General features: G+C 41.6%; 2 protein-coding genes and 1 long non-coding RNA gene across 11 annotated transcripts in view; 1 reads left to right on the top strand and 2 right to left on the bottom strand.

Moving 5' to 3' along the window:
- Positions 1-16406, bottom strand: part of LOC130141112 (uncharacterized) — a 62505-nt gene extending 46099 nt beyond the window's left edge. Inside the window, exon 1 of the long non-coding RNA XR_008818980.1 lies at positions 16305-16406. This is a non-coding gene — a long non-coding RNA (uncharacterized LOC130141112). The remainder of the gene's footprint in view (positions 1-16304) is intronic.
- Positions 8317-23347, top strand: LOC130141088 (short coiled-coil protein B-like). 5 transcript variants are annotated; one of them, XM_056321757.1, is made up of 5 exons: positions 8317-8457; positions 17511-17582; positions 17686-17769; positions 18348-18486; positions 22297-23347. In XM_056321757.1, the coding sequence occupies exons 1-5, from the start codon at positions 8394-8396 to the stop codon at positions 22448-22450; spliced, it is 513 nt and encodes a 170-aa protein (XP_056177732.1). In that variant the 5' UTR covers positions 8317-8393; the 3' UTR covers positions 22451-23347. The 5 variants fall into 5 exon arrangements, with proteins under 5 accessions (XP_056177732.1, XP_056177741.1, XP_056177767.1 ...); XM_056321766.1 differs by lacking the exon at positions 22297-23347 and adding an exon at positions 21711-21844 and having other exon boundaries at positions 8322-8457; XM_056321777.1 differs by lacking the exon at positions 8317-8457 and adding an exon at positions 16798-16897.
- LOC130141060 (calmegin-like) overlaps positions 21751-23384 on the bottom strand; it is a 30535-nt gene continuing 28901 nt past the window's right edge. For all 5 annotated transcript variants that reach the window (XM_056321734.1, XM_056321727.1, XM_056321719.1 and 2 more), the window contains one exon: positions 21751-21874. In XM_056321734.1, coding sequence (XP_056177709.1) covers positions 21794-21874 — 81 coding nt within the window. In that variant the 3' untranslated portion in view covers positions 21751-21793. The remainder of the gene's footprint in view (positions 21875-23384) is intronic.

Raw genomic sequence — 23384 nt, 5'->3', positions numbered from 1 at the left:
TGTTAGAAGCATTAATGCTCATGATTAAAGAAAGCCAAGACTAATAAAACAATCCCAATATGTATTTGTTTTTTGAGACTGAACCATTTACAAAGTAGCACTTTTGAGTCTCTGGGTTTGGCTTTACTATCACAGCTTCGTTCTTTCCTTCTTAAATAGTTTACTTGGCTTGGAAATTGAAATTCGAGTTTGTTTACCACACTTACCTGTTTTCTTCCCCCCCCCTTCTGCTTTCAGGTTTCCCAACTGGAAACCTTCACTCCAGCGGGATGCAACTGCCACCCAGGTAAGTTGGCAATGGAAACCACTCAAACACAAATATAAGAGATAATACCTTGTAACAACCACTCGCACAGTCTCAAACTTTTTTTTTTTTAAACTCCTAAATAAAAACCCACCTTGATAAAGCATTTTTATGAAGTGACATATGGGAATAAAGTGTTCCACCATTTAAGTGTTGTGACTCCAGGAATTAGATTCAAAGTAACAGAATTTTTTCTTAATACATTCAGATTCTTCACATTTGTGTTCAGCTTCAGCCACAGCTCACAGGTATCGTTCTTTTAAACTTTCATTCCTTGTCACAAGTCTTGCATTTTAAGAATAATAAAACAAGAAAAATATGATTAGATAATTTCAGACTTTTTTTTAAGGAAACACCAACTATTGTTAAGACTCATGATAAAACTAAGAACTGGGCACAATTCTATTAAAGTCATTGGGAAATAGCCCATTTTATAGGGGTAAAAATGTGTTCCAAGATCCCTTCCTCCAAAAACTGTTTTAACATACATGAGGACTCTCTCAACTGAGATTTCTCTGATATTGTATTATTACAAGCAAAATTGATCATCAAGTCCATTAAAAGCATTAGACACCTTAAATAATTCATGTCTCCAGACTAGCCTTGGCCACAGATACCATTGGCAATAACCTTCCAGGAGACTCGTACTAAAGAAAAGCCAGCATAACTGCAGCTTAAATAGGCAACGTCCAAGAATAAGCAAGACACAAATGACTGAGCAAATGTGTCACATGATTACATTCCACTGGGGATTTCTCAGAATTCTAGAAACCAGGTATGTGACAACAGGCAATGTGAGATCTTCAAACGGAGCACCTGTATGCAAATGATAGTAATACTCATTAAAGTATGGGACATTGAAAAATATGTATTATAGACTTTGTCCTTCTCATTGTCAGCCTTTTCCAATCTGACTGCTGACTGACCGACACCTTATTCTGCAGGGTGCTCCACGGGCCACTCAGCTGGCAAAGTGCAGCAGCCTGTTTAGGTGCTTTCGCAAGTGTTTCAGATACGTGACAGACCACGAGGCAGGCAGCAGCAGAGAAAGTGACAAATGCCCAATTTGTTTTCGCTAATAAATTGCCAGGGCTTTGGAATTCTGCCTGGTACTCTGGACCCAGTCTTCTTCACCAGTGGCGCATTACAGAGCTATGAACAAGTAAAAATACTCTGTAAAGAAAGTCCCTTGGTATACAAAGTATGCAAGACCAGCATATGCAGTTCCGCACGACCCTCTCTTTCAAAGCCTGTGGCAACAGCAGGCATCCCAGTCAGAATACTTGCAATGAAGCTGATGAAGCCCAAGGTAGGCAGAATTAGGCCCTGAAGAGATCACATTTGTTTTTTCAAAAAAGGTTTGAAATGGCAAAACACTTTAAAACATCTCCCCTATTTTCCTCCTTGTTAAGTGCTAAGATTCAGAGAAGATACAGAAAAGCCAGTGGGCTGACATACTGTCAAGACTGCGTACCAGTATCTGCCTCACCGCTGTAGCACAGGGCTCATGAAAGCCAACTTACTCTGCTCCTGAAGCTAGCAGTTAACTCTGAAGGCAGCACTGAAATCTCTGTTGCTACAGCTAGACTGCTTAAGTACGCAAACTAGCTATCTCTGCACCTGAACTGTTTTGCAGGAAGTTTCTATGGTTGCATTGAGATCCACCCGGCTTTGCAAAACAGAGTAAAATCTGTTAGTATTGTATGAATTTAATTGTTCATTAATCAACAAATGTTGATGTTTGTGGGACCTCACCCCACCCCACCCCCCATCCACTTAATGGTAGTTTTCATGACTACACATTTTAAATCTTAAATGTTTTGCATTTAACTGCACTGTGGAACAGAAGAAACATGCGAGTTAGCTGGTTACAGACCAGGAGGGCTCTAGGAAGGACTGAAAAGAAGGAAAAGTTCCTATGTTCTGACTGGTCACACTCACTTTAGAAGGATGCTAGTGGTCAGACACATTAGAGAACACTGTCAAAAGCATAAGGAACGCATACCCTGGAATAGTGTATGCACTGCCTGCCTCTCTGCATCTCTGTATTACAAACAAGTGGAGGAAACATTTCGTGTGACTATAGAGCGATGAAAGAAAAAACGGAGTCTTAGCTTGTTGGAGAGTACCAGTATAGAAATGGCCAACCAATAATTTCCTAGTATCTTTAACGAACACATTGAAAAATTACTAGACATGTAGAAATTATTTGAGCCAACACTGTTCCTGAATTGCTGCCATCTCTAGAATTATAGATCAATAGAGTGAAGCAGAACGGGCTTTCATTCAAAGGGAAAAGCAGATCGATCATTCCAAAGTCCAGTGGACAGCCCTGTTCTGCTGCACACTGCACATGCCAAGTCACCTAGTTAAGAATTATGAGACAATGACGTATCAGATGAAAGAGAAAGGAATGGGAAATGGAAGAGGACACACTAGTAAAATATAGATAGGCTCGCTCATTGCCCGGTCAGGGTTTTACTGGAACCATAATCAAAATAAACTTTAAAAAGTATTTGAAGTACTCTGAAGCAGTAGGGGGGTTTTATTATTTTTGTTTTTTAATTTAGCGGGCAAATGTTCTCTGAGTCTAGGCAGATGCACAAATCTGGAATCTGAGAGCAGAATGGACAAGTGTGAAGGAAAGTGTGTCTATTTTAAGACATACATACCAGATGTTATGAACAAGTCACTCATTTTCAGACTGCTTATCCAAATTTGAAAAAAAAAATACTAATGCAGAAGAGAACATGCTTGCATTTATGAAAATTAAATGCAATAAGTAAGTGGATATAAATGCAAGTGGGCAGTTGTGGAGGGTTTCCAGGTGGCCAATTTTGGATGTAGCTTCAGAAGCAGCATTTGCAAATAATGATGCTCATTTGAGTAACATGCCTTTGAAGAGTATCTCAAAATATGCAAGACCATCTCAGCCACAACATGGTTTGTAAGTATCTTACACTGCTAAGTGATGAGTGAGGAAGGAAGCAGGGAGAAGAGAATATACACCTAGGAGACTTACTGACAAGTATAAATATACCTCAGTTTACAGGTTAAATCTGCAAATGACACGTTTAATAAGCTTCTGTCACCACCCTAGTAAACTGCTGTTCTGCAAGTCGGTTACTGTCATACAGTGTCAGTCAGACTAGCTTTGAACATCCTGTGAATTTACTAGTACGATTACTGCTTTATTAGCATGCACTAAACACGTGCCACAGTTCCTTTCTGTCGAAGTTCATTAAAACAGAAATACACTGGCAGCTGTCATTTCCTAACAAGGCACATATTTTTTAAAATGCTGTGTCTTATATACAGTGTGAAAATGGTACACTGAATGCATTTTTACAATGTTTGTGTAAGAAAAATAATTCCAAACACTTCGTCTGCTAGAAAGTATTGGCAAATTTATACAAATGTGTATTACCCAATTGTACAGTCAGAGCTGGATTCTACTCTTTACTCAAACCTTACTGTCTTACTTGAAAAAAATACAAACCAAAAGGAATATTTTTGGTTTTGCTTTTAAATGTGCTGACTAAAAGCAGGAGGATACAGTAACTCCTAAGAATGTAAACCATAGTTTTCCTATTTCAGAATCCTTTAGTCGTTTACTTAATATACTGTGTTGCTTACATCATATACATCCACATTCGCAAACCTTGTCTTCAAATTGGACTCTTGATCAAACCACTGTATAACAAAAGCAGATGAACGCACTGAGACTGTGTGGTGCAAGCTGATGGAAGATCAGCCATCACACCTGTGTTGCAACAAGGATTTAACCCACCCAGAGTACTCTGACTGTCCCAGTATTCTCTGAAATCAGCAGAAACCTTCTTTTACTTGAGTGTTTTTCTGACTTAAAAAAAAATAAAATATCTTTCCTATTATTGATACTTAGAAAGTATCAGAGCAACAGCAGGCATCTCTACACAATTACACTCTTCGAACAAGGAGTCAGTGAGGTTTTGCCGAGTGATGCAGACAGCAAAAGTTTCTCTCAACTGATCAACCTCCTGTCTCTGACCCCACTCTTCCCTCTTGCCTTCCCAAGCTAGAAAAATATTTGAAGTACAGCCACTGAAAAGTGTTTCCAAAAGGCACTGCAGCCATGGACTTCCAGGGATAACAAATTAGCAGTGTAACAGGAAACAAGGGAAGCAGGTGAAAAGGGCTGTTGGACTTTTGATGTTGTAGCTCAGTTCATAAGTGCAAGGCTGAACCCTAAGAAAAAAAAAAAAGAAAAAAAAGAAAAAGAAAAAAGTGGTATTGAAGTCTGCCTAAACCACACTATAAGCACTGTTCCACTCTTAATGTAAGGAGGAATCACAGCACATGCTGTGGTTTAGCTCAAATGTTCCATACATCTGTACTTAACTCTGAGCCAACTTCCTATTCAGGTCACTATTAAATCATTTTAATTAGGAAATAGTTACATGGTACTTACAGTAATAAAAATATGGACCTACTACCAGGCAGGTTTAGCTACGGTGTTTTAAATCTAAGGATCTAAACCCCCCTGTAATTCTGTACTTGGCACAAAGTTGCCTTACCCGCTACAAAATCCTGGGCCTGGAGAATGATTTCAGTACCAAACCTGAAGACATTCTTGGGCATTCATCTGCATCATTCATGACCATCGCATCCAGACAGTGGTATGTTAATGTGCTTGTTATCAATTTGCATCAAAACTGGGCTAGCACATGGCTACATCAACTGACGTTGTTGCTGTAAAGTCAAACAAAAGGCTCACAGGAGTGGCTGTAGGAGAGGCTGTCCCCATACTTCCCCTCCCCTCAACCCCCCTCTGATAGTTTATGCCACCTATTTCAAAAGTCAGCCTGACAGCTGCTAAGTACTCCACAACCTCTGTTCAACTTAGTAATGAAGCCCTCAGAAAGATGAACTGGTGTGTTATAACCAAATTAACTTTTACATTAATGTCCATTACTCCGGTGAAAATAATTCACACATGGCAATAGCTACACTCACTGTACTCTGACAGTTAATTCCATTACACTGCTTTCTTTTAAGCTGGTCAGAGTTCCTCTGCTGTGGTTCTTTTTGTGTTCTTCCTTATAAAAGAAACATAGGACAGCAAGAAATGGGTACTTGGACTTTACATTTACGTGGCATCTCCTATGCACAAACTTTTATTTCACTAATAAAATATCAGGCCACCACCAAAGAAAATGTTTCTCACCACAGCACACAAAACCAAGCAAGCTACAGATATAACTCTATAATGCCTTTAAAATTTAGAACACAGATGTATGGTTGAACATGAAGAGTCTTTTGGGGAATAAAGAAACAAGATCACATCTGTAGATCCTCTCAGTTAAACCCCCTCACTCTTGCTGTTGGTAAATGAGTCTCTATTTCCATGAACAAGCTGTGTAGGTCTCCTCCAAACCTCTGATTCCCAGGTCCTCACAAAAAGCAAAGGCTGTCTGTAAAACAGTGTAGCTCCAGAGTCCTGCGTTGGTCTTTGCTTATAGAATCATAGAATCATTTAGGTTGGAAAAGATCTTTAAGATCATCAAGTCCAATCGTCAACCCAGGACTACCAAGTCCACCACTAAACCATGTCCCCAAGCATCACGTCTAAGTGTTTGGTTTGTTTTTTTTTTAAACGCCTCCAGGGATGGTGATTCCACCACCTCCTTGGGCAGCCTGTTCCAGTGCTTGACCACCCTCTCAGTCAAGGTATTTTTCCTAACATCCAGTCTAAACCTCCCCTGCACATACACATGCACCCAAACACGTATATCTATACTTTCCACGCTGTCCTTTGGAAGTAGAGGCCCCGACTGAGGAAACAAGCAAGCAAACTGTCCAAAGGCCTCTTTCAAAGAGAGCTTTAATGAGGTCTGAAACACTTGCAGAGCAGCCTTATTTTTGACCCCTGACTCTGTAGGGCAGGAAGAATAACTCCTTGGGTAACCCGCTCTTTGGTACCACTTGAACCGAATGCACTTGGCACAAAGGCAAGAGCCTGACTCCGTAAGTTGCAGGGATCAGTACATCTCACATGAGGTAGCCAACCTTCTCCCCGAATCATATTCTCCTGCACCCTGAGGAGTCTTTCTTGCTGACTCTTATTAAAATACAGCTTTTACTCTGCATCACTTTTACTAATGGCTTTGATCTAGACATGAATAACAACTGCACAACATCCATATCCGCTAGGCTACCGTGAAAGTCTGTCTAAAACCAGCTAATAATTTACATGGAAATTGTATCTACCAGAGGGAGCCCATATGGCCAACGTAACAGAACAATATTGACACAGGCTAAAGTAGTTAATGAAAACTTTTAGATAAGGGCTACACAGTTCAGACAAGATACAACCCTCAATTCCAGAGGTGTATGATTTTAGAAAATTCATAGGTAACATATGATATAATTGCACATGGCTTTAGGATCTGCCCTTCCAAACTGAGTTATTGAAATAAATAATATTTATTATTGAAATATTAAAATACATATTCTACTGTATGTAACATGTATGAGAACAATAGAAGATGTAATAAAGACAAATGATCAAAATGTTTTCTAGCTTTACTATTATCACCATGAGAGCTTTGAAGCATGATGCTACATCACTGGAAAAAACAAAAAACCCCCCACCTAACGCAGACCACCCCTGTGATACTCAAGTATTTAGAATGAAACCAGCAGGTCTCTTTACATAGACTACTCAAGACCAGTAAGGTAAATTTTGAACTGGTTCTGAGCAACGTGAAGCAAAAATGAGTAACTCTCAACACAATTCTGAATCTGCAAGATGTGCTTGGCTTTCGTCAATCTCTGAAGGCAGCTGTCAGTAACTTCACTGACACCAACAGAAAAGCTTAAATAAAATGAAGCAGTTAAAGGACAAGAAGTAAAACCTAAGTAGCTGCATTACATTTGCGATTTCTGTAAGCTGCACCAATTCTGATACTTAGTGTCTCAGGCCCTTTGTCCTGCAAAGTCACATGCATTTACCTTTGCACACAGAAGACATCTCGGGAGTCCAAATCAAGATTATGTCTAGAAGTGTGAAATGCAAACTGTAAATTCTGAGAACTATCTCATTCTGCTGTTCGACAGTGCTTCACAAAATGAAGATTCAGTTTTAGTGAGCCTTCAGAGAGGTTCCTAATAACAATTAAGAAAAAAAATTATCTGTTGACATCTTAAACTTACAGCCTTTTTCTAAATACAGATTAAAAAAATTAAAAGATGGGTAGATTCTTATGCAGCCCCACTGAAAACGAATTGGTTCCACTATTCACCCTACTGTCTTTAATCAAGATGAGGGCGATTTATACTTTTAAACTAATTGCAAAAACCATTCTATTCCAGGACTACAAAAGAAAGCTATTTCTAAAGAGGCAAGTAGTTTGAGGTGAATTTCTAGTTTATATGCTCAAACTATGTCCAATTTTCTTTAAGAAGCTAAACAAGATTATTGAAGTGTGGTTTTCTTTGAACTCGATTTCTCTTCCCTCCTCCCGCCTACTATCACAGAACATCACATGCTCACTTACATAACTTCACTTGTTCTCATTACCTGATTGGTTTTGATGCAACTGTTCATGTAAGTAAAATTAGTCACATTCCTAAGTATTTGGAGATTGCATTTTAAATTTGCTGCTCCCAGATCTATCCATTGCATTTCCTTGGACTGCAAATAACTTTTTTGAACACTTGAAGTTACTGTCTCTCTTTTCTCTGTCAAAAAGCCCTCCAAGAAAAACCCATACACAGCCCTAGAGAAAATCAACAACAACAAAAAGCCAGCTAGGGTGAATACACAGGTTTTTCACAGAAAGAACCTGCAGTAACAGCGTTTGCTCAGCACATATCTGACGGAGCAGAACTCAGAAACCTTCTAGCTTAACAGCTTCCGGAAAAGAGCTCAAGGTTCAGATGAGATACCACACAGAGTAAGGCGAGTGTAGTTGCCAACAGTATGCAATAACACCTGTGTGTTGGACTCATTAAAGATTTAACCAGAGAAATCACGTGCACGCTGAAAAATGGCTGACAACTGCCATGCCTAACGCATGTCTGAAAAGCTTGGAAAAAAGGAAGCAAAATGGAGTTACCTTCGGATGAGGAGGATGGCACTTTCACCAACATTTCTTTGGCAGATGATTCAGGTAAGAAACTACAGTAATCTACTGATACAATACGAATTCCATGGGTTGTTTAATAGTACTGGGTGAGCACACAATCTGTAGATCCTAATTACCAGGTACAATGTATTTTCAGCAAATGCCCTCAAGTAAACTTTTCTAGTTGTTTAGCTGAATAAGCCTTGTGATTAGCTAAGAATTGAGATTTTGGGGGTATGGAGGATACCACTTTTCACATAATAGCATATGGTAATACACATTCATAATCTGAGCACATACAGCCTTTCAGCGTTTAGAAAAAGTTCCAGAAATGTTAACTCGGTAGTTACTACTGTCACAGAAAATACACATAATGTTGGCGCTTTCTCCTGAATATGGAATGCTAATCTCTTTGACATACTCTAGTGAGAGCTCACAAGAAGTGATGCAAATTAATTGTAATGGAAATAAGCTGATCCATGTAAATCCCCACTATTACGCATCTAATTATTTTAAAAGAAACTACAAAAGCAAAGACTGCCTCCCTTTTCCTGCCCTTCTAGCTGATGGAATAAAAATTATTTGGCACGGAAAATAGGATAGTTCTACATACTGGAAAAATGAAGTGAGTTAATATGAATTGATAATAAATTATTTAGAAAGGTGCGGCCAGAGTATCAAGTTGATCACATCAGCATGGCTGCCACAGAGCTGTGCTAATTTACACTAGCTAAGAATATGGATTTCTTATTAATAATACAAGTCCTAGTCCCCCCCTGTTTTTTTTTTCTCTTTTTTTAATTTTTAGCATAAAGAAGGTTGCTGCACATGCCATCTTTACCTCCTACATGAAAACAAACCATGGAGTTAATCTTATTTTTAGAACACCATTTTCTGGCAATTTCATATTAGTGTGATGGTGCTGAACTGGATGTTCGAATGCACTTAATTTATATAGCATATAGCTTAATGACATCAAGATGTGGTTGACCCAAAGTATTCACAAGAAGGTAAAGTGGCAGACCTTGGTCCAAGTTCTGCAATAATTAAGGGTTCTCCTGACAGCGAATCTCACTCTTCCCCCATAGCAAGGTGTAGAACAGTAAGGAAAAGGTATCCTATGAAACACCATTTCATGACTTGCTGCACAGCTGATAACATGGCAAGAACAGAGGAGGGGCAGCATACAGCAGCAAGATTGTCTAGTCTTTGAAAAGCATCCATAAGTAGCTGATCTAGGGATGACTCCATAACACTGGATGGATTTGAATCTGCTCTCCCTCACAGATGGGTGTTTTTGCCATATTACTTGCTTAGTCTTTCAGAAGATGTCAGGTTGCTTTCTTTAGAAGGTGAATGCTCACTAGCCTCCTCTACTACTCTAACCTCAGACCCCTGCAGCTTGGAAAACGTTAATACACATGAGAAAACTAAGGCACAAAGTTAAAAACTCTCTAATTCAAGCACCAGCTGACACCAGATACCCAAGTCAACCTAGGCATGCAGGGCTCGATACTCACAAATGCCAAGCCCTGACAGATGTCACTGCTATAAAAGCAGCTGCTCAGCAACAGTGCAAATAAGATTCTACTGCATCTCAGAAACTGAGCCCTTCACTTCCACTAGACTCTTGACTTCAGTTACACATCCAAGGTCACAGAAAGCTCATGTTCACAACACAGAGAGGACCACAAATAAGACGACTTTATGCAAGATCTGCTACCAATATCGGACGGAGCTTTTCCTCTAGCAGGAGGTGGGGACAGTCACTCAAGAGGAGAGAGATAAATTTAGAGTAACTGAAAATAAGTGACATTTTCAGGCAAGCTTTTAGCTTGAAGGCATAGAGGAATAACCCTGGTCTGTTTCATCTGCCAGAAGGAAACACCTGGAGGCTAGAGAGAAAGGTATTAGAAAATTTCTAACATATAATAGGAAGAGGCTATCATATACTTTGTAGGAAACAGTCTTCCTTATCTCTCCCAACTGAAGTTAAGACTTATTACAGTAACAGGGGCACAGAAGGCAACAAACAGAATGTGCCTTGTAGCTGTAACTGTAAGGCTGGAGAAGAATGTTAATACTAGAAGAACAGGGAGGGTGAGAGAGAAAAAGATTCCTTACGATGGACAACAGCAAGTTCAAGCAAAGAATAAGGAAACTAGACTTCCAGTATGTAGATCATAAGTGGACTTTGAGGATGACCTGACGTTTTAGAAGCAAGTGTTCCATAATTAAATTTTAAGTAGGATCACAAAGATGCTCTGGTTTTAATGACCTTGAGTATGTTTGTAATTGTGTAAGGCTTTCCCCCCACACCTTCTTAAAATCTACTGGAAAAGATACTGAACAGCCAAGTAGAACAACATGCTATGCATGTACAATCTGAAGCATAATCAGAATACAGCCTTCATATCACAGTTTCTTTAGTACACTGAAAGGCCACTGTGGCAAAGCAACAGGGGTTACTGAGCCTGGTTAACTGAGCGCAATGCATGAAAATTTAATAGCTATTGTTCTTTCAAAATAGCAGTTTCTCTATTTAAGTACACAGGTATTAAAATTAAGTTACTTCCATGTAAATCAAGATGAATGCAAAATGGTAGCAAGGCAGAAGTTTCTTGATGTGTATTTTAATAGCAGTATCAAAACCACATGAAATCAAGGAAAGCATTCATTAAAAGCATTTGTGGAAATATTTTCACCTTTGATGAAAGAAGTATTTTCATTTATAAAGTCATATCTCTGGATAAAGTTCCCTCAACAGATGACCTATTCAAACAAGAGCACAGAGGAAATTAAATCAAAAATATATCAGTGAGATGCCCCACAGCTACAACAATTTCTTTATTGTTCTTCTGATCAATGCTGTATAAGTAAACCAAGGCTATCTTTCTTTGTCGTAAAGAACCTAGAAATTATCTCACTTTTTTTCAAATACGCTTTACAGAAAGCCAGCATTGAGGACTACATTTCTCACGTAAAACCCTCCTTTTAAAAAGCAGATACAAACCCCTAAATATTTAGAAATGCAAACCAATTTTTCATCTCATTAAGTTACCAGTAAAGCTTTATGGAACCCCGCTAAATTTCCTTCCACAAAATCTGATGGCAAACCTATAGCTGGTGATTACCAGGAGGACGGAACTGTTCACAGGCCAACATTATGTCATATACGTCAGTATTCACAGCCTAAAGCTGCAAAGTATTCAGTTGCTCAGTCTATTTAAAATTTTTACACAACCTTGCAAAAGATAGAATGCGATTAGTTAGAAGGCAGGCCTCTTCAAGGTTAAAAAGAAAACATGACTTTCTAAGGCTTTCTTCTTGTAGACTTTCTAAAGAGACTGAATCTTTCTTTTTTTCCTCCAACTGTATGCTCACAGGTTACATCACCTGATGAGGTCCCGCTCTGATAAAGGCCCTAAGGCACTACTAAAACAGTCACAATAAGTAAGGACAAAGACAACAGTCAGACCAATGTAAGCTGAAATAGCTGCTCATTTTCCATCGTTTCATTTGGTTGAAAATGTGCAAACTAAGAACTACTCAAATTCTGCATTTGACAGAGGTCTGAAATTGTAAATTTGCACAAGCCTGTTGAGGTTACTCAGAAAGAGTAACAAGAATTGCAAAGAATTCTGGTGTAAAGCGACACTACTTGAAAAAAAACCTCAGAGCCTGTCTCTTATTTCTGCAGAGAAACAAAATTACCAAGATTTGTTGTAAAGGGCCTTGTGAGTTAGCATTGCAAGGAAAAATAATTAAGCCATTTGTATTCCTTTTTGTCTTTGTGGCAATAATCAGTTAAAGGAGAAAACGGTACGGTTCAAATTGCAAATTCATCTCGGAAATATGTACTATACTTTCCTCTGTTAGTGAAAAGGAGAATACATTTCTATTCTAGTGGTGAACAGCGAAGCCTCTGTCATCAGTCAGCTTACGCAGCCGCCTCTAGTGCCTGTAACGCTGCCAAAAAGGAAGTGAAAGGCTTGTTGGTTTGCACTGTGTACCAAGGAAAAAACAGAACATATACCAGAGTTTTAGACATAAACCGTCTGAAAACGTACGTCATTAGCAGCAATGACTTAGAAGCCCAGTCCAGAGCAATAAAATGACCTCCTGTAGTTTTGTAACTGTACGCATATATGCATTCAGGTTAACTATCAGTGATGCTCCATACCCTAGTCAGATTGTTGCCATTTTAAGCAAAAAATGCTCCTTCAGTGAAACTGAATTAATTCCTTATGCCAGCAACGCGAGCTAGCTTAGGAAAGCTTATTTGGAACTTAGGATACAAGTACAGATAATTGCATTTGTAAAGTGAAAATTGTCGTTCCTATAAATTTAATACAGATGACAATATTATGAATGCCTCTTCCACTTTAACCAAATGCCTTAGAAACTATAAAATGAATTAGTAAGAAAGAACGGGATTAGCACCTGTTCTTAGTTACCTCCAAGTCAGTTTTGACTTCAGGAGCTCTAACCCACTGCTAAAAATCATGAGCTCTTTTTATAACTCTTCAGTCAGAAAGTAGACTTACCTGAAGCGATCTAATGTGTAATGTAAAACAGTTCAATAAACCAAACGGTGGAACACTACTTAGGGCAGTGTTCAAGTATTTCCAGTAATAAAAGAGAATCCTCTTATTTCTTCTTTTAAACTGCAGAGTGGCTATTAGCATGTTGTTACGCTGCTCCACAGAAGAAAACGACTAATTTCCACCATTTGTGAATATTATTTAATTTTCTTGATAAGGTATATGTTCTCTAAAGTAGAGAGCTGTAAGTTTGTAAACAAAACTAAAAAAACCTGCCCAGTCTCTCAGCCTCGTGCCACATATTACAAAGACTCCAAGCAAACAGCCACATAGCAAAGCTGACAAATTTGCTCACACTTACACGTAATTAGTATTTACCCCATTAATTTTGCCTCTCCCAGTGAGTGGGAAACCACAGAGAAGCAAATGCTGCCAGATCCCTGTCAAACAGCAGCCAGTCTTTAGAAGGATTGTTTCAGGTTCTCCTGGGAACAGTCCCCAGACAAGACTTGCCATGCTGACAACTTACAGAACAAAGAAATTACACTTCCTAACACAAGAGTTAACAAAACACTACGGGCTGATAAAAGCAAGAATTGTTACTCAAGGGCTTGAATTGGCCACCTCCAGCCAAAGGGGACACAAAGCACCCCCCTAAAATACAACATACTATTTGGTTACTTGACACACATGCGTAAGTATGCCTTCCCTGGGACACATTCTGCATTATAAAAGGAATCTGATTGTTTGGGATATGCTGTAAATCCCTAAAGCTTCAGGTTCAAAGAGCACAACAAATGTCATTGATGATGTGTTACCCAGTGCAAGACAGGTGAGGTAAGGAATTTGAAAAACCAATGGGTAAGTCATGTAATATGCTACGCTTCTGTCGTTTTGGTCGATCTCTCACAAAAAATACTTTGAGCGGTGGGCTTTTTTCTGTGGTGTATTGGGCTTGGGTTTGTGCTTGTTTGTTTAAATCTAGTAGCACATCAGATATTTAGAATACTGGCATTGACTTCTTTGTGCTGGAAAACAGAGAGAGGGTTAGGAAGGCAAACCACTTCCAGGGAAAGCAAGATGAGCAAGGCATTCTCCCTGTGGAATTTGTACCCATCAGCATCAATCCAGCAGTCTCGGTCCCTGGACTCTGCAGACCTGCAGACAGCAGGCTCAGCACTTAGCACTTCCCTCGGCAATCAGGAGATGAAGGACAGGTAAAGAAAAAAAGCAACATGCACAGATCTTGCCATGACAAGGAGCCGTGACATAGCCAGTTCACACAGAAACAGTTCCTAAACATTGGGGCCCAGGAGCGCAGGCCAGCTGCACAATCTCAGATACTAAGGTAAAGGGATTCATAGTAAGCACTTACAGTAGGAAGAGGCATTGTGTAAAATCAAATATGTCAGAGTATACTGCAGTACAAACCTAAGGAAGCATCTGCGCGACTGTTTAACACTAACCTAGTAACACACAGCACCATGTAGACTAACGATGCCATCTGTTCTCCGCTGACAGCCCCTCTGCAATGCTAGCAGCAGAGGCTCAGGTAAGACAGTTTTCTCTAAAGGAAAACCAAAAGACCTCTCACAAGTTAACTTCTGAAAAGGACTGTCAGCCTAGGGCTCATGCTCAAACATCAGAGTTAAGAATCAAAAGAAAATACTCCAGTCAGAAACCACAATCATGCAAAGCATAATGAACCCTCCTCAACAGTTTACGAGCCAAAGTGGAAACAGGAGGTAAACCAGCAACTCTTGGAATTACTACTCTGTTTTGGCTACAACAGCATAAGAGCCAATATGTCTGGTTTCCATTCTGTCCCATAATTTCAATGTCAAGGATTTTCCCACTTTGCTCATTTGGGGACAGTTTAGACAATAAACTACAAGTGTTACGCACTGAGCAAAGTGGAATTTCCGCAGCAGAGAGGTGCTTTTCCCCAAGATTAGCCTGCAATATTCCCCCTGCCCCATCTTACAGCATAAACACTGCAAGATCTTCACCAGGTAAGCAAGCTCTCCATCCATCTGTATATTACCTGAAGACTCGGGCCATAGTTTTCCCTGTTAATCAGAGTGCTGGAGACTGTCTCACTAGAAAGAATGAAGAAGCCTGATTTCCAGGCTTGCCACACAGCAAGTGCAGCAAGCAAGATTGTAACAGGGTGAGAAGCACCTGTCGTTTTAAAAACAGCAATCAAAGAGAGTTACTAGCAAACCCCTAAAGCCCAGCCACCACCTGAGAGGACGGCTTGCAGGGATTAAGGAGGATTACTGGGCGAGTTAAAAAAGCCTTTTATAGAGAAGGTGATAGACTTTTAAGTAAACCAGCCAATGGAACTGAGAACAACAGGCTCATTTTTCAATACAAACAGACTGCAGGAGTTTAATTAAAATACATTTTCTTAACTTGAACAGCATCCAGTCCAATCTGAATTTAACCAACTGTGAGGTTAAAAGAAGTTATTAACAGGCTGTTAATCATACTGTGGAGGCACCCAGAAGATGTAAATGATAAACATGTATTTTCTGAAGTGTATTAAAAAAGCACAGCAGAGGGCACAGTTCCCAAATACCTTATCCCCCTGAGTATTTAAACAGCATCAAATTATTTCTTTATAACCAGATACATTCTTGCAACACATGGGTGCGATATCAATGTATTTCACTGCAATATATGGTTTAAGCAACACAGTCCCTATAAAGATAGCATGGGTTATGCAGTGCAGTCACTTCCGTGAGGCCACTAAAACTAGCTTGGGTCCTGCATGTTGAATTTACTGTGGCACACAGGGTCCAAATGCAGAAGGTCCAAAGGGAGCACGACATGCAGCACATTCTGCAAGGATTATTCCCTCCAGGGAGTCAGGAAAGAACACAGAGACTGGGCCTTGGTCTGGAGCTACCAAGCTATGAGATGAGAGCAACTATGAGAAAGTTTCCACACCATGCGATCTCCAGACGCAAGGAGCTAAACCACACATTTCATAACCTGGACAATGCTGCACAAAAAGCTTATCGATCTGCCAGGCGGGAAGCAGCTTGGCCAGAGCAGGTGAACCCTGCTGGGCCCCGGCCCAAGGCCCTGCTCTCCCAGAGCTCCAGGTGCTACCCTGAGAGTTAACTGCGACCGTGTTTCAGCTTTCAACAGCTCCCCTCGAGCTCTGCCAACCTACCAGGCTCCGAGCTCCAAGGGAGCAATGCTGCAGCCTCCTACTGCGGGCTCAGCACACCCTGCCTCGGCCCGAACCCCTGTGCTGGCCCACCAACACAAACCCCACCGAGCAAAGAAACGGCAATAGCAGTTAAAACACGCACTTATTAGCGACTTCCACTGTTTTACCTGCAGTTCAGCGGGGTCTAACGGGAAGGGCCCGCGCAGAGTGACAAGCGCCCCTCAGGCAGGCGGGAGGCCCCGCCGGCTGCACTCCCCTCCACCCGCCAGAGCCACCTGCGGCCGCACCGGCTGGGGCGGGCGGGCTGCGAGTCTCGGACCGGGACCAGCGGGCAGTGGGCTTCGAGGCAACTATTTGTGTGCGGGGGGGGCCCGGCCGGCGCCTGTGTGGGTGCGGGGGGTGCGGGGGCGGTTGGGCCGGCCGCGCTGGCGCAGCCGCCGCAGGCCGGAGGAGCGGGGCTCCCGGCGCCCCGCCAGCCGGGACACGCGCCCCGCACGCGGCACGGGGCGGGGCGGCCGCGGGGCTCCGCCCTCCCGCCCGCCCGCCAGGGAGGTGCCGAGGCCCCGCCCATTGGCTGGCGCGGGCGCAGCGGTGCGCGCGCGCAGGGCCAGCCGGCGGGGAGGCGGCGCAGGCGCAGAGCGGCGGCCGGGCCGGGGCGGGGGCGGGGCCGGGCCGGGGGCGGGGCCGGGGCGGGCCGGGCCGGGCCGGGCCGGGCCGGGCCGGGCGGGGGGCGCAGCCCGCGGGGAGCCGGCGGCGGCAGGTGAGGAGGCGGGGCGGCGCGCCGGGCCACGGCCGCTCGGGAAGGGGCGGGCGATGCTCTAGGCCGCGGTGCTGGGGGCGGGCGGCGCGGGGTGCTGCGCGGGAGGGCCGCGGCGCTCCGGCGGGCCCTGCGCTGAAGCCCGCTGCGGCGCTGCCCGGTGCCCCGGCGCTGCTGGGCCGCCCTGCGGGCAGGGGCAGAGCCGCCGGGGGGCGCGGGGAGGGGCAGTGGCCCCGCGGGCTCGGCCTCCGCGATGGCCGCGACGCGGGGTGGGCAGGGCAGGGCCCCGCCGCCGCCTGAACCGCCCGTTCCAGAAGGATCGGCGCTGGCAAGGCGGCAACGGCATCGCTGACACGCCGGGTTATTTTATGCGGATCTAGAGTAAGCCAGAGCTGTTATTTTTGTACGCTGAAGCGTAGTTACTTGGAGAATCATGTTTACGTACTGCCTAAAGCTCTAGGAAAAATAACCCGGGAACGTTAAGAAATGCTGTTCTGCCTCAGGCTTGAGCGCTGGCTTTCAACAGCGGTTAGAAAACGCACCTGAACCCCAAAGGCGGTTAGGTTTACTCTTGCCTCAGCTTTTTGTTTTGTTGTTGTTGTTTATCTTTAAGCAGACCATCATTCCGGAATACGCTCTTCAACAGTGGAGAGAGCCCATTCTACAATGATGAACGCCGACATGGATGGTATAAGTTCTTAATGTTCTTGTTCTTCATTGTTATTTTTTCTACTTGATATGATTTCCAGCTGTTACAGAGGTTGTATTCAAACTCATATGATTTATTGCAGCTGTTGAGGCTGAAAATCAGGTGGAATTAGAAGAGAAAACACGGCTTATTAACCAAGTGTTGGAACTGCAGCACACACTTGAAGGTCAGCAGTTTGATGCATCAGCACTGGGTTTTTTACAAGCAGGCAGTAATGAGCAAAACAAGAGAACCTTACTGCTCTGCCCTACCTTAGCCAAAGTGTCTAGAAGTATGTCACTTGGGCAGCTGAAGGTACATAAGCAAGGTCTCAACTATTTTTTTCCCCCCTCTTTCTGCAACATCATGTCTGCTCGACATATAATACACATCAGGCAGAAGGGGGGCAACAGTGAACTTTCCCAGGCTCATTAGCTGACGGGTATCTTTGAGTCTGCTCATCACTGAACTTTTGTTTCCGTACAGTTTAGCCTGCAGTAGCTTAAATCAAAAATTCAAAAGAATAAAGGTACAGACTAACAGTAAGTTTACGGAACGAGTTGGTCAAAACACTCCGCTGCAAAATAATACAGGAAAAATGGGCTTTAGATAAAACTTGTGAGTAGCACAGCGTCTTTTAAGATAGTACCTTATAGACAACGTTTCCCTCATTAAAGTGTGAATAGTTTGATGTAGGCACGTAGAACGTACTCATTATTGTATGTGATAACGTCTAATATTTTTCTTATACCATCACCTTCGCAGATCTCTCAGCACGAGTAGATGCTGTTAAGGAAGAAAACTTGAAACTGAAATCAGAAAACCAAGTTCTTGGACAATATATAGAAAATCTGATGTCAGCGTCTAGTGTTTTCCAAACAACTGACACAAAAAGCAAAAGGAAGTAAGGGTTGACTCACAGATGATGTCATTGTATTGCTGTTGTCTTTTTTTGTTTTAATGGGCACGGGCTACATGAGCTCAACTACCTTAGTTTGTGGCTTTACTGGATACCTGAAGATGATAAATTTTGGTGATAAACAGAATTAAGGACATATTGTGTATTGTTAAGATTAAGCAATTTGCAAATGTAGCGTAGAGACTTACTAAACTTTTGTATTTGTTTTTAAAATGAGCATACCTTGTTGAAAACTGGATTTGGTTTGTCAGGTGAAACAAAAGTCTGTTGGTGCTCTTTGAGGTCTTAGGGTAGGATTCGTGACTAGCAAAATAATACGGTTATAACCAAGTCGGGAAAAATATTTGAATTGCATCACCTCTTTGACTTAAAATATATTTAGTGTCTAGTACTGTTAATAGCTCTGCAAAGCACCTTTAAACAAAAACCTATAAACCAGTTAAAGAATTTCTGTGAGGTAGTGACAGCATGACCTTATTTGTAGGGTTTGCGTACAGAAAAACACTTAAGATGTTTTGGGAAGGGGGAGGGTAAGGGAAGAGGAACAAGGTTAAGCAACTTCATCGGGGAAATACCAAGCTGATGCAGTATCGGAGTGTAAGGTGTACACTTCAAACAGTTTTCACTTTCCTGTTTCCTCAAAGAGTGATCAGGCACAGCATCACCATGTATAATCTTCCAGAAGTTTTTCAGTTTTTGATTAAGAGTTAAATTAAAATCTGAGTAATGAGCTTTACAGAAACAGGTCATCAGTGTTGCTCACGCTCGTTGTGACCAACCTGCCGTGAGGAACCGAGTACAGGTCTTTCCTTGCCACCTGTTACTTTCTTCTGCAGTGCCAGACTTGTCATTGCTTCAGGCCTTAGAGCCACTGTTTTCCTGCCCCAGAGCCTCAGCTTGTGAAGTGCTTCGTGAAGGTGGAAGCTAACCGAGGAGCAGCTTCAGTTGTAATTAAATAAGGCGGCCTTGGTACTATTTAGTCTTCCCTGACTATAGAAAATTCTCAGTCTGGGATCTGGCATCCTCTCGGGAAGACCACTTTTACTAAGCTACGATGTGGCTGGTGAGAGTGCAGGCTGCAGAGGTCCGATACTCTTGGAGTTCCAAAGATGACCGAGTTTTAATAGCAAGGCATCCTGGAACTGGATTATCATCAGTTTGTTAATTTCAAAGCACTTTCAAGCAGCCATGATAGCAAGGTCAAGTATTTTTCCTGAAATACCTGTTCAGCTATAAATGGACTACACGCAGGAACTGCGTGTGAAACCTCAGTGTTAAAAGTGTCAGTGGAAGGGTGTTCCCCTTTTGCCTGGCTTTCCAGATCTACAGCCTCAGATCCCCTAAAGCTCTGACATTTCTCCCCCAATTACTAGCATAACACTAGATCCAAGTAAGCCAGCATGCAGAAGGATGTCTTCTATCTCCAGGTTCCAGATAGTCAAAGTCATTAAGTCTGTGTTAGAGTGAGACGGGCCTTAGCGAGTCAATTACTGCGAAGCGCACCCTTGAGTCATGGCCTCACAAGACCATCTTACCCATAACAAATGGCTCCTTATTTACTGAAGCGAGGCACAAGCAAAAATGTTGATGGGGCATTAATTAAGACTTTCTGGGAACCCGAAGTTCAAAACCCTAAGGGAAGACTAGCATCCCCTGCCTGCCGGGGTGACCAATCCCTGGGGTAACTATATCACAGCACAGAAAAAAAGCCACCCCGAAACCACTCCCAAATACCGGAACAATTCCAAAGGACTTTTACCAGGCTCAGACAAGATTCATTCAAACGGAATGCCAGACTGTTCCCTGACAGCTCACAGTAGCTGTTACTAGCGGGATACGGCATTGCTCGCAACTTCCATTGCCGAGAAGGCACAGGCAGGCAGAGTGCTCACTTCTTAACCTTTTGCATGTAGACCCTAAATAAAGAGGGGGGAACCTGCATTTAGCTGTCAAAACCCCAAGCAAAAGGCCAGAGGCCTTTCCGTGTAGTTTGCACAAAATGGAGCCCCAAATAATTAGTTTTTGAACACTTCAACACGAGCACTTGAAGACGCTGGCTTCCTCGTTAGGGTTAATTAAGCATTCGTTTGTTAAGAGACTTCCATGGAACCTTTGCTGACTTTACTTGTTGTGAGAATATTTCGGTGAACTAACTTCTTGTCAGGCATGAGGAAATCTGTTAGGTTCCTTAGGAATTAATGTATTTCTACTTGGGTTTAAGGTAGAAGTGCTTTTGCTAGCCTTTTACGTTCTACTAACAGTATTGGCAGCTGCCAAGCAGCAAGAGGTATCTGGTGACTGCAGTTTTATTGTTTGTTTTAACATACAGCTGAACTTTAACAAAACAACATTTCTTTCACAATAGGCAGTTTATTCAAACTGTATTATGAGAATGCCCAGTTACTCACATCTGTAAAAAACTTTTATCAATCAAAAATTCTTATCTATATTAATAAATTTCATGTTAAGCAAGAATTACTAAATATTTTTAGGAGGCAATGTACACTTAGCAAGTGTTCTATAAACAAAGGTTATCCCACTCTGGCTTGGAACACAAGAACTATAAAAGTTTGGAAAAGTTGCCTGTGGATCACTTCTGCAGATTTGGTATCTGCATCCGAAAGTGAAACAAGTCATGTCAATTATCACTTGCTCTAGGAATGTTCTATTTTAAAATATCTCTTAAAAATAAATTACTGTTACCAATGTCTAAAGTGAACAGGTGACCACCAATCTAACAAGATCAACTAAGATAAATAATTTACAATAAAATTGTAAATCATCATACAAAAACAGTTATTGCATTTAGCTCTGCACAGAAAAAGAGTACCTTTTCTCATAGCAGCGTGAACTGCTATAGCTGCGACCTATCTCTACTATCATCCACTTGTAGCTGAAAAGTGTAAACAGCTAATTTTGTGCTAGAGCTGCAAAAATATGATAAATTATTAATTTTAAAAAATACTTGGAATAAGTTTATCCCCAACTAGTATTAATTTCTAGGAATCTTCACACTGTAAGAATCTTCACCTTAAAATCAGTTGGCCAGCTTGTAATTTCACTTCTATTCTGAATTCAAAACATCACTGTACTCCTCACAGATAGTATTTCTCCTTAAAAAAAAAAAAAAAAAAAAAGAATCAAGGAAGTTATGGAAGGTTAAAAGAGGTTACATAGCAGTGAGTCCCCTTTTTTCCTTCAAATCGCAGGAACCTGCATGCTGTGAGGCCTGCTGAAGTGGCATACCAAAAGTTACTGTTAGTTAGACCTACAAATACTAGCTGGAAGTAACTCAGTGCTTTTGTACTCTCCTTTTGCGCACCGATTTCAGCGGACCATCTACAGAACCTGTGCTTTCATCAGCTTCTTTCATCTGAAAAAAATAAAAAAAATCCAGCATTAAAATTGTAAACCCATTTTAATTTATTGAAACTGTCATGGTACTTCATTCCTCCTCCTAACACCCCCAATCATATTATCACTAAATGCAACACTGAGGCGATAGGACATTTCTTTTTCCACAATACTAATTTAACAATGGAGTGGGTAGAAGACTTTTCCTTTCTGTATTCAGAAGGAATAGTACCATCTAAACTGATGCCAGAAATTTGGTTTTGCCCATTTACTCGCTGGCTTAGAAGCAGTGACACTAATGAATTTAGCAACTTCCTTAAAGTGTATCTTAAGAATGGGAAATTAAAATTTGCCTAAGTAGTATTTTAAAGATTTTAACTGCTGCCTTTGGAGAGCTACAAAGAGAACAAACTGTTCTTAAATCAGATGTGTTCTTCTCAGTTTAAAAGTGATTCGCTTGCAGAGGTGCATGAAAAGCCTTTCCAACATGAACTCCGCTCGGACAATGCATTGCTTCCTCACTTTCCTGCACCACCTAATGGCGAGCACCCCATTCAGAAGGAACAGCTCACAGAATGTGGCACAACCTGAGTGAGGATATGGTGACATGACGTCTCTCAAGTAGGTCACTAATTCATGACAGAAACTTCTACGCCCTGAAAATACCCAGAGAAAAGCAAGTCATAACCTCAGTGCGATACCGTGTAATGGTATACACACATTGAGATCTTGTAATTACTTTTACAAAGAGTCATATGCATTTTAATGGGGTTTATCAGATACTCTTTTCCTAGGGAAATGTACCAGGAAAAAAAAAAAATAATCTTACAGGAACAAGAGGAAGTACTGAATAAGGGGAAATTGGTGAAGAATCTCAGTGGTGAAACAATGCACAAGATGACCAACATAAATACCGTGGGTGGGTCTAAAGCATTTCAGACATACCCGAGTTTCTAAATGAAAGGATAATGAGTAGCTGACAAGCAAGAAAAGCACACAGAAATTCCATTCTACAATATTATTTTAATGAAAACATTTTACAGATTATCTAGTGACCGGATTAATCTGCACAAGAAAAATGTAATTGCAAGTGCTGAATTCAAAACCAGTATGGTCATTTTGCTTAAAACCTTATTTTGGAATTAGCAATCAAAAAAAAACCAACCTGAAAGCTTAAGGTTTTTCTGTGCCTCACTGAAGGGCTATTCAGTTAGAAACATATTTTCTGTTAAGTATCGTGATAAAGAGATTGACGTCTACCACAGCACCCGAATTTTCAAGACTTGCAATACATTTAATAATCTGTTAAAAAATTATACTCCTGTAAAAATGCTTCATGTTCAGAGACCTGCACGATCACTTCTATACTACAGCCGTACTTTACAATAAATATCACCTCCTAGCCAAAACTGCGCAGAAAGAGACATATTTCACAGACTTACACAGAGCATTTGCGGCGTCACACAAATAAAAACACATTCCCGCCTCGTGATTGGTTTAATGGCTCAACGGAAGAACTCTCTTCCTGT

Source organism: Falco biarmicus, chromosome 1 (genome assembly GCF_023638135.1).
Source record: "Falco biarmicus isolate bFalBia1 chromosome 1, bFalBia1.pri, whole genome shotgun sequence".
Taxonomy (NCBI): Eukaryota; Metazoa; Chordata; class Aves; order Falconiformes; family Falconidae; genus Falco; species Falco biarmicus.
Note: the sequence above shows the minus strand (reverse complement) of the source record. Positions and strands in the feature narration are given on the sequence as shown.

What these genes read in the sequence shown, in the direction of transcription:
- LOC130141088 (XM_056321757.1), top strand. Translation starts at nt 8,394, where the DNA reads ATGGAGTTACCTTCGGATGAGGAGGATGGCACTTTCACCAACATTTCT. An exon ending in ACTGCAGCACACACTTGAAG is followed by an intron (nt 17,770 to 18,347) that starts GTCAGCAGTTTG and finishes TCACCTTCGCAG; the next exon opens with ATCTCTCAGCACGAGTAGAT. An exon ending in GACACAAAAAGCAAAAGGAA is followed by an intron (nt 18,487 to 22,296) that starts GTAAGGGTTGAC and finishes TGTTCTTCTCAG; the next exon opens with TTTAAAAGTGATTCGCTTGC.